Below are 12031 nucleotides of genomic sequence, written 5' to 3' on the forward strand. Positions count from 1 at the left end.
CTGGGGACTCTGCAGAGGACGCCTGAAGCACTGGGGACTCTGCAGAGGACGCCTGAAGCACTGGGGACTCTGCAGAGGACGCCTGAAGCACTGGGGACTCTGCAGAGGACGATGGAGACACCGGGAGCAGAGCTGGTGGCGTGGCTGGGAGCAGAGCTGGTGGCGTGGCTGGGAGCACTCAAAAGGAAAAAACAAAACTGAAGAAAGCAGGACAAACAAGAACCCAAAACAAAACTAAGAACAAACCCAAAAATGCTAGAAATCATGACAGTTTCACAACATTTTAATAAATAACCCTACAATAACTATCAACAAAAAACAGCTGCGATATTTGTATTTTTATTGCAGGAATATTTATTTATACTTTCAATAATTTCAAACTCATTCTACAACATAATGAGATAATTTGATTAATTAATTTGCAGCATTTTTAAAATGCATAGCTCGATGATTCTTGTGTTTCCTTTGTATTCCCTTATGAATGGATTTGTTTGGATGTGGATGGCTTTCCTGTTCTTTTAGACAAAATGCATTTGTGGAAAAGCAGCACTAAGCTGCAGAGAACACACACGTAGCAGATTGATTTATTGAATTTTATGCATTAGCGTTTCCACACGCATGTCTGTGTTAGTGAGTTTTGTGCGTAATGCATCATTATGGAGTGTCACGAGCGGATGTCACTAACCCTCACAGATAATGCACCCATAAATGAGCTTTTCATCCACACAAAAATGTGCATATTTATAAGCATGAAATAACAAATGATAGGTTTGTAGACTGGTAATTTATGTACAAATGTGACTATCCAAGCTTATTAAGTTTAATTACACTCACACTGGCTTTGAACTGAGATGATCAAAACTGTTGCTTTTGTGCTTTTTAGTTATTTAGCCATTGGAAAAAAACACAACCTTTTTTAATTCTAGGGTTTTGCATATCAGGACGTAATAAAACTGATCTGATCTTTACCTGGTTCTAAAATAATTCAAATCTAATGTTAAGTAAATAAAAACACAACCAATTCCACTGTGTTATTATTTTTCTGGAAAAACTACATCTATTTGCTGTTTCCATGGGATTGAAGGGGGAAAGTAGCAGCTAGGTGCTGTTGATCCAAAGTGTTGATAAACTGATACATCATGTCAGCTTCCAATCTTTCCAGGAGTTGACGTCCCAGCAAATTTCCCCCAAGGTTAGATCATGCAATGCTCAGAGTAATGACAAAAAACCCAAGAGCTCCATCTCAGACTCTACGCACCTTAACTAGCAAGTTAAAGGTCAAATGTCATGACAGGACAGTTAGAAAACGACTGAGCAAGTGTGGCTTGTTTAGAAGGGTGGCAGAACAAAACTTCTATATAAAAACATGGCAGCACAACTTAGGTTAAAAAAAATGTATTCCATATGAACCACACGACTTCTGGAACAGTGCCCTTTAGACAGATGAGACCAAATATATGCAAAGCTGAATGAACCAAAGCAACGTTATGATGACGAGTGGGCCAAAATTCCTCCAAAACCAAGCAAACAATGACTTGAGTCCAACAGAAAACCACGACTGAGAGTTATTGCTGCTAAAGGAGTTATTGCTGCTGGATCAGGGGCTAAATGCAATTTTTCCACATACAGTTTTTCTATTTAGGTTTTGTTTTTGTTTAGTAAACAATAAAATGGTGGAATCTGTTGTATGTTTGTTCACTTGAGTTTAGATCTGAATAATTTTATGGTAAATGATAAAGAGCAGATAACTTTTATCATGTCCTGATACCTAAACCCCAGAAATGAAAAAGGGTGATTGTTCTTTTTCCTGTAATTTGATACCAGTTTCTTTCCTTAATTGCCTGTTCCTGTGTGTTTAACTTTGCAGGTTATTATTTTATATCCACTGAGTTAATGCTGCATTGCTAAAGACAGATTACTATAGTAGTTCAGATCAGTCTTGCATTCTGTATTTCATTGCATTGATATTTTGACTTACACTAAAATCAAGGTTTAACTCAGGTTAATCCAGTGTGTTAGTCATTATGGGTTCCAGTTGTTTGCTTACAGTTCAAGGTTAAGAGAAAAACCATTCATAGTGCAGTATCTGCCGTAGACATTTGCACACAGATGGCTTGGGTAGATTATCGTTATTATGGAAATTAGCCTCCATGGGTCTATAAATCAGTAAGTGTAGAAAAGAAGAAAGTGCTCTCTGATGTTTTGAATGTACATATCATAAATTAGTCTGGGAATTCTTTTTCAAATGAACTATATTTTTATTTAAGGAAAAGCTGTTTCTGTATTTCTTAAAACTAACTCAGGGATCACAGAAAACATTCCAAGCTCTACACATCTTCAGTTGGATCTAGAAAGTTGTTTGAACATTAACAACAATACCAGTTACTGGCTGTACTATTAAGGTATAAAAGTGTTTGTGTTGTCTATTAATGCCTGGATATGTATCTCAGTGGTATGTTGTTTTGGAAATGCCTAATGATGCAACGATCAAAAGCAAACATTTAAACGGTTTTGAAATCCCCTAGACTCCAATATATCAGTTGAATTTTTGTATAAAACCACATATTCATGTGGTTTTATACAAAAATTCAACTATAATATACAATATATAATATATAATATTCAAATATACAAATATATTCAGATTCTTTACGTAGTACTGAGTTGAAGAACCTTTGTTTGTAATTTTTTTTGCCATTCTTTACAAATCCTCTGAAACTAGGTCCAATTGGCTTGGGGACCGTTGGGGGAGCCCTTTTCAGGTCTCTGGCTGATCCACTCTGGGACATTCACAGAGTTGTCTCAAAGCCACTCCTGTGTTGTCTTCTCTGTGAGCTTTGGATCATTGTCATGTTAGAAGGTGAACCTTTGTCTCAGACTGAGGTCCTGAGCTCTGTGAAACAGGTTTTATTGAGGATGTTTCTGTATTTTGTTTAATTCAGCTTTTTTTAACCCTGATCCATGTTGCAGTTCCTGTAGCTGAAAAACACTCCCATGAAGCGTAATGCTGCCACTTCTGTGCTTTACTGTGGGGATGGTGTTAGGTAGGTGATTAGCAGCGCCTGATTTCCTCCAATGATTAAGCTTGGAATTGAGGCCAAATAGTTCAATCTTGTTTTCGTCAGACCAGTGAATATTTTTGCTCACAGTCTGAAAGTCTTTGAAGCAGCTCTTTAATTGTTTTTCTTTGAGGAGAGGCTTCAGTTGACCCACAATGTTCTGCAGGTCTGGTTGTCTCTTTGGATCTTAGTCTCATCTCCTCACAGGATCTTTGAAGTTCCATCAAGTTCACTAAGACCCTTCTTGAATTGCTCAGTTTGGCTGGAAGACCAGCTCTTAAAAGAGTCCTGGTTGTGTCAAACGAACCTTCAGTGCTGACAGGTGTGTGTCTTTGCATATCATGTCTATTCAATTTCATTGACCACAATGTAGAAACAGCTCAGCAGGGAGCAAAAAAAAAATGGGAGGGACCTAGGCTAATTTTCTATTGTTGTTCCAAATTGTCTGAATAGTTACTTAAATGTTATATTTTAGTTTTTTTTATTTTTAATACATTTCCAAAATGTTTTAATATTCTGTTTTCACTTAAGTCATTGTGGCACTATGAGTGTGGATTAATTAAAATAATAATAATTTAAGCAAAAGTAGCTTTAGGATGCAACAACTAATTTACAAAGCATGAAGGGGGTCTAAAGACTTTCTGAACCTGCTGCATTTATGTGTTTTATTAAAACAAAGATTTAATAAAACACCTTTAAAAGCTCTTTGTTGTATTTTTCTTCATTATGTCTCCAGGTGGTCGCCCTGGGTGACATCCCTGATGGCACCTTGGTAACAGTGATGGCTGGAAATGATGAGAATTACTCAGCAGAGCTTCGTAACGCCACAGCTGCCATCAAGAACCAAGTGGCAAGATTCAATGACCTGCGCTTTGTGGGCCGCAGTGGAAGAGGTACATCAAGATGTGGATGAATGCAAATTTTCTTTACGTTAAAAAGATGCCCACATGTGGGATATACCTGACTGCTTATACTTTAGCTCAGTGGTTCCTCCATAACTATTATACTGTTTCATTTTTTAATTTTATTTGATTCCTAGAGATCATCTTAAACCCTCCTTGTAGGTGTTTAGAACCACTGTTGTAACTGACACACATAATTAGTAGCAACATTTCAACCTCACGCTGCTTGAAGTTTAATAGATGTGTTTTGCACAAGCGCTTAACACAGAATGTATAAAGAAGGGGAAGTACAAGTGGGAAAAAAACATTATTCATTCAACTTCCTCCTAAAATTTTCTTTGGTGCCTACCTCATTCCACCCAACACTTCTCAACCCCCTCCTTTCTGTGTTTAACGGACACACTAGACCACAGTTACTCTAAATCAGTCATAGGCAAATGTCACTACTTATTTAAAACACCAGTCCTATACACACAACCTGCACCAACACTTACACATTCACAAATCCACATACACATGATAACAACTCCTCAGTCCAAAGAAAGCTGAAAAATAACTGTCATTATTTTATAGATTGCACTGAGGCATTGAAAAACTAAAAATAATTCAAAGAATATAAAAGTAAAAGTTGACTTAAATGCAGATTTTACTGTACAGAATACTAAAGTAGTTTATTTTCCCAGAGACATGGAGTTCCAGATAAGTCAAATAGTCAAGATGTCTAATTGTCATTTAAATTATAACCTCAAAAATATATCCTCCTACAAGAATAAATGTAACTATTGAAGTTTTAACATGTGTCAACTTGTTTCTATCCCAATAGCAATTTGAGACTTTCTTTTGTAACAATCTAATAATTTTCAAAATGCCAACAATTTAATGTATAAAGTGTATAAGAAGTAGAAAGAGAACCAAGTGCCAGTGGTTCATTACGGTCACTATAGTAACCACACACACCTGTGTCTCTCACTCCCTGACAGCAGTTTTAATAAAACAGGGAGACAGAAACACTGACTAGAGATATGACAAGTAAAACATTTAGTTTTGAAGAGAAAATTTTGAGCTCAGATACAAAAGAAGTAAATTAATATGGTTGTGTGCACTCTGCAGATTTGGGAGAAAATCATAAGTCCTACAGCAGTGAACGACACACTGGGTGACATAAGACAAAAATGCCTTCATGTTGATGTTTAAACTGTATAAAGTGTGTAAAGTTTGTGGGAGTAAGAAAATTGTGTTGATTTTGTGTCACATCATCAAGCTCTTATTTGAACATTATTTAGTCAAATCTCTACAAATCATAAGCATAAACTATGATTGTATAAAAACTACTGAATATATAAAAATGATAGTTCTGTCATGTGAAGTTCAACTTTCTGTGACCCGTTTAAACTTAAACTGATGTTTCTACAGTGAAGTATGTCTGAGCTGAAGAGCTCCAAAGAGGGCTGGGTTTTCTCCGTTGTTGAACCAAAATTCTATTGTTTTCTATGGGGATTTTTCAAAAAACTCTTTTTGGCTAATTTCATCTACACTGGACATACATGTCCTGCTACCAAAAGTCATAGAACTCTAATAACAAATGAGCAGTGCATTTTGATGTGATTTGATGTGATTCTCCAACTAGGATAATTTTACTTATCTTTACAGGTTTATGAGTTTTTAGCTAGTGATGCTAATGAACAGTGTTATAGTTTGACTACTATTGTGTTTCTCTCTTTGTGTGTGGGTGGATGGCTGTGCCAAAGTGTTTCAGTTATTAATTAGTCAGTGTTTCTTATTGTAGGATAAGCACTTGGTCTCAACACACACACTAATTATTTGGGCAGTGTTTCTAACACGAAGCATGTGGATTTCAGCATCTGTTTTCTCATATCACAGTACATTCAGTTATTTCATTTTGAAGTTTAAAAATTACAAAGACTGTTTTCATGATAAAATAAATTATTTCCATATTAATTAGTATGATGTTGGTAAAAAAAGAGACTTATGTTAAACCATTGAAGAGGTTTAGTACATTACATTCACTTTCTGTACATTTCCTGAAGTTTGCTTTGATTATTTCCCTGAGCTGTAAACCTATTTCTGTCCAACAGCATTATAAATTATTATAAACATTTTCTTGAAAGAGCTTCTGCCAAGAAAGAAAAGTCTGACTACCCATGAAAGCAGCACTGTTAATATAAACTGTAGTATGAAAGATAACAGTTATGCTGCAGGATACTTACTGATATGTATCTGTGGCAGTTTTCATTCAGCATTCTGTTAGTTTTGCAATAATGCTTTAGATATAAATCAACACATCATAAATGCAAACATACAGTATCTAACAGGCTTGTCAAGCAATCTCTCCACACAGTACTTACATCTTCTCAACAGCAACTAAAAAGCAGAAATTAAACTTGTCAACACACTATGCCACAAGTGCTTTTTGTTTCATTTCATGATTAGGGTAGTTAGTGCAGTTTGTGCTTTTATCTTTGTGTGCGCGTACGCACAGATGCAACTAGTTTTCATGTTCCCACTTAGTTCCTCTTTTAAACAGGACTGGCATTTTTCTCTTACAATATATCATTGCAAACAAAAACACACACGTTTGTATTTCTATCCTTATTAGGGCATTGTATTGACTTTCTGTAGCTTAACCCTGACCCTAACCCTAAACCGAACTATTACCAGCTAACCTTAACCTAAGCACAGTTCATACCTCAAACCTAGCCCCTAACTTAAAAATGACCTTTCACCATTTTAGAACTTGGCTTTGGTCCTCCAAAGGACTGCAAGTTAGCTTTAGATTATACTAGAAAGACCCCCCAAACACACACACACACACACACACACGCACACACACACGCACACACATGCACACTCTCTAAAATCCTTTATCTACAGACAGTGAGAGAGTCATGAGTGACATTGAAGAAAGTCAAACAAAACAGTGTTTTTAGGGCACTCCTTTGTGGTTTGGTCTTTTATTCTATTTGTTTCTGTGTGTTAGAAGGTGGATGGGGAATGTGTGGATATGTATGTGATGCATCCAGCTGACTGATAGGTGCAACAAACACTAACTTCAAGTATCCATTAATTGTCAGACATCATCAGACCAAATCTACAACTAAACTGCACTCCATGTTTTTACATATTAGATTGTTTTAACAATTCTACAAAGAGTAGAGTATGCAGTATATCATAATGGTTGCAATGGTTGGTAATTTGTATGCTTGTAGTAAGGAAGAAGAGATGTTCTGGGTGCCATCTTGTGGCCAATATTAGGCATCCACATAAGTAAGCACTCTTTAAGACTGATTTATTTTTCTTTTCTACAGTATTTTTTAAAGCCATTTTTTGACATCTTAAGTACAGACTTTTTCAGCAAACGTACAAAAAGCAAAAACTGCATAGCGGGTAGTGAGACATCTGAAAGAACTTGCCTGTTTTTGTAATAGGTTTATGCTCTAAATCATAGGGTTTAAGTCTTTTTTATAACAGCATTAAGTTTATTTTGTAAAACTGTTCCAGCTGAATGTAATTTGGTAAAAGTAGCTTATTAGAAGAGCTATCTTGTGACTGACAGATTGTATACTTTATGTGCAGTGTTCCGAAATAGTATGCACTTAAATAACATAAACTTAGCTTTCTTTACAACATATTTTTTAATATGAACTGGAACTACATGTCAATATTTATATTTTATACATTTAAAGCACTCTACTTGTTTGAGCATTTTTTTAGTCAAATTTTTAAGTTTTAGAAAATTGAATACTTATTTCACACGTGGAAATTACTAAAAGTGCAACATTAGTAAGACTGTATAGGAACCATTTTTTTGGCTGTAAAATAATTGCAAAATGTTCAGGTCTAATCACAATTGTAAAAAAAGAACTGAGATTAACACTAGCAATAAACACTTGCTGTATTTCCCTAAAGTTTGTTTGTGCGTGAATGAAAGAAGTATGGGGGTGGGGGATTAGGCTAAGTTTGGAAACCACACATTATTGATAATGGTCGGTTCATGTGAGTCTGCATACTGCTGAAAAAATGTAATTTTCAAAACTAAATCCCCCCAAAATTCCACACGTGCTGGCGAATAATCCTATTAATGTGTGGTACAGACATTTGTGGTTTACACATTTTTAAAGGAGGTATATCATATGAGTAAAACAGGTTTTTTGCAAGCTTTGGAAACTTTATTAAATTCTAATTTGGAGTATATGTGGCGACACATAAGATAAATGATTTAAGAAGAGTTGGTTGTAGAAATCCATTTTTTAAGTATCTGTTACCATGTTGTCTTTTTAGCTACTGAGTAGCAAGCTCATAGACTTAAATATATTTTTGTCCTTTCTTCGATAGCTATAAATAGAATTCCATGGCAACAAGCAAAATCATAACAGACTTGGTGGTACTTATACACTTTTAAAATGTACATAGCACTAAAAGGTAAGGATACATGCAATACAATTTGTCCTTGGATAATTATTTATTTGTTGTAACAATGCTTCTTGGCAATAAATCATATACTGTTGGAAACTGTTCATCTCCCTTTCAAGTGGTGCAACATTTGCAAGGAAAATGCATTTGTGGGTTAAGCAGCAGAGTTGAGAATGTGGGTTATGCCCATAAAAAACTTGTCACTTCCTCTCTGCCATACATCTTATTCTGCTATTCACAGAACATTGTGCTTTGGTGTTGTTTATTGGATTAAGTGATTAAAGTCTGATAAATCAAGACATACTGGCAACCTAACTATTGAATTATTTAACGAACAAGGGCTTCAGTATCATGAGGAAGAACCCTACATAGCCACAACAGCCTAGCACCTCCTCGTCATGCTGCTCACCAGTTTTATCACACACTGCTGTGGGATGGCATCCCATTCTTCAATCAGCATTTGTCACAAGTCAGCCAGTGTGGTTGTGTGGGTCACTCTGGAACAAACAATGCGCCTAAGCTTATTCCAGTGTTCTCGTTCAATGGGGCTGAGGTCAGGACAGCAGGCAGGTCATTCCATCCTTTCTGCTGCCAAATTCTGGAGGTAGTCACTGAGAAAGTGAGAAGATTCTAATCAACTCCAGCATTAAAATCAATACAAAACTTCTCAGAGAAGAACCATAATGACTCCTTTTTATAAATTGTTCCTAAATCCACATTTTTGACCCTGTTAATTATCTGAATGCAATTGGACCACAGTTACCGAGAACAAACTTTTCTTGTGTAGTCGTGGTTGATCCCTCATCTTTTTCATTATCTTTCCTCATCCCATGAGACAAAATCTTACATGGAGCTCCAGACTGAGGGCAATTGATTGTCATTTTATATTTGTTTCATTTCTGAATAATCACACCAACAGTTGTCACCTTTTCACCAAGATTCTTGCTGATGGTCTTGTAGCCCAATCAAGTCTTGTGCAGATCTACCATTTGGTCCCTGAATACTTGGACATCTCTTTGGTCTGTCCACAGTGACTGACTGGTTGGAATGGAAGAAAATGATTCTGTGAACTGGTTTGCTTTATACACATAACCAGTTGAGATCAAGATTAATTAATCAACTAACTGAATGACTGATTAATCTGTGTGCCACATGGGGCACATAAAATATATGTGTGTGCCAAATTCTGGCTGTATTGTCAGGCATCAAATATTTATTTCACTTAATGACATGCAGGTCAATTCATAACATTGAGGTAATGTGTTTTCTGGATTGTTATAGTTGATATTTTGTCTCTCTTCATTAAACTGAATCTACCACAAACATTTGAGACTGTTCATTTCTTTTTAAGCAGGCAAACTCATACAGGAAAATTAACAGGAGATCAAACTATTTTTCAGTCTGTATACTGTTTGTAATATGATCAAGGAAATGCAATGACTGTAACAGTTTAGAAAACTCAAATAAAAAAAACTGAATTTAGTCAAATTTGCATGTTGAAGCAATACAATTTTGGAAGATCTGAATTTTAAAAAGTTCTCAAGGCAAAAACCTTTTACATGTAATATTTTCTCAAAAGCTAAAAAAAAAAAACAGAGCAGTATTTTGAAGAAAATATCTCATGTAGTAGTAGGTAGTTGGTTTCTTGTCATAAGATGCATTGAAAAACCAATTAAAATTCGGAAAAAAAAAAATTTTAATTTAGAAAAAAATCTTTCCCACATTCAATAATTTCACATGAGCATATAGGCAAAAAAGGTTGCACTTCTATACAGCATGTTAAATTACAGTAAATTTTTATTACCTTTTGGTGTCATAAATTGATTAAGAAATTTACAAAAATCTGAAGTCTGAAAATTTGAAGTCTGAAAAAGTATGGAATTCCAAAATTAAATTGATGTTAAAAATCTTTTTAAATATTGTAGAGGTTAGTCTGCAAATGAAATCTCACAGAATAACTAATACATTTCCTTTTTTCTTTCTTCAATTCTATTTTCTTTTGTCTTTTTTTGCTCTCAACTTTACCTTTTTCTATCCTTTTTGTCTGTGGCTTTCCCTCTTTTCTTTTGTGTTTTTATAGGAAAGAGTTTCACTTTGACAATCACGGTATTCACCAACCCCACCCAGGTGGCTACGTATCAGAGGGCTATTAAAATTACAGTTGATGGTCCCAGAGAGCCACGGCGTAAGTGACATAGACATGTTCACACACTACATAATAAAAGGTATTAAAGGTAAAAAGTTCAGCTTTAAATCCATTTTTCATTTCCAGTGAGGTTGATTTGTTTAAAATAGTTGAAAACATTCAGTTACAATAAGATTCCATATTGTTAAAGTATATATTGTTGATCAGAAATATTTGTAAAAACATTATTAACAAGAAATTTAAATTAAATTTCAAGTTATGTGTTAAATTCAAATCAACATTTTTTTCAGGCATTATCATCATTTCCCTTCTTCTAAACACAGAGGGTCAACTTGATGCTAAAGAGCTTGATTTTGGTTTTATCTGACCACAGCACTTTCTCCTAAACCATTTCTGAATCATTTAGATGTTCACTGCTTAAGAAAGACTTGTTTGGTTTTGCAGGCATAACAAGTCATACAAATCAATTCTTTATGTTGAAAGGTAAATAAGTGTAGTGTAGTGTTGATCAGAAAATACAGGAAGGACAAAAGGCAGCAAGAAAACACACACACACACACCACACAGGATTAATATACATATTCCTCTTACTAAGAGGAAGAGCCTGTAACTGAAGCTCAATCTGAGGGCTATGAAGTGCTCCCAACACCACACCCTCACTGTCACCACTACTCACAAACACTCACACGCCAATATGTCAGCCATGTAGTGCCTATTGGCCAAATTCCTAAGTGTAAATGGAGGCATAATAAATAACAATGCTTAGAAAGCAGACACTCTTATAGCCAGGGCAACATTGTAACGGTTGGAACAATGGTAACATATATTCTCTACATTGAATCTTCATCCTATTTCTCTCCAAGGTCATCGTCAGAAACTAGACGAGGTCAAAGCTGGCTCTTTGGCATTCTCTGAGAGGCTAACAGAGCTGGAACAGCTAAGACGGAGCTCCATTCGAGTGACCCCTCCTCACCACCATCATCATCAATCCTCTGCAAACAGCCGCCAGTCTGCAGTTCTCAATTCTGCGACATTCTCCAGCCCTCCACACTCTCAAATAACAGCTGGTAAGAGAAGAAAATGAATGATTAATTTCAGAACGCTTAACTTTTCTGCAGTCCTTGAATGTGACTTTAAATATTAAAGAGAAAGGTAAAATAATAGAGGATCCTGAGGCAGGAAGGGGACCATTTCAATGTCATATATCACAACAAATGATTGTAATTGTTATGGATGACAAGAGTTAACTGAAACATACTAGAAAAATTTGAAGCAAACTTTGAAAATAACAATATCTTGTGTGATCTGTTAATTCAACCTGGAGAGACTCACGACAAAGAGAAGCTGCAATTAAATGGTTTTATTTGACATGAATGACATAAGATATTTGGCGCTCGGACCTCGGCGGAAGACGCGTGTGTCGACAATAGCAATGCGCTTCGAGGAGAAGCTCAGGTTGAGCATTAGAGGCATCTTCCCCCCAAAAGAGGGGG

General features: G+C 35.7%; 1 protein-coding gene across 4 annotated transcripts in view; it reads left to right on the forward strand.

Annotated features, from left to right (window-relative positions):
- Nucleotides 1–12031, forward strand: part of runx1 (RUNX family transcription factor 1) — a 40977-nt gene that overhangs the window by 11146 nt on the left and 17800 nt on the right. For all 4 annotated transcript variants that reach the window (XM_037973919.1, XM_037973918.1, XM_037973920.1 and 1 more), the window contains 3 exons: nt 3796–3952; nt 10473–10577; nt 11402–11605. In XM_037973919.1, the coding sequence (XP_037829847.1) occupies nt 3796–3952; nt 10473–10577; nt 11402–11605 (466 nt within the window). The remainder of the gene's footprint in view (nt 1–3795; nt 3953–10472; nt 10578–11401; nt 11606–12031) is intronic.

This window comes from Kryptolebias marmoratus, linkage group LG23 (genome assembly GCF_001649575.2).
Source record: "Kryptolebias marmoratus isolate JLee-2015 linkage group LG23, ASM164957v2, whole genome shotgun sequence".
NCBI classification, from domain to species: Eukaryota; Metazoa; Chordata; class Actinopteri; order Cyprinodontiformes; family Rivulidae; genus Kryptolebias; species Kryptolebias marmoratus.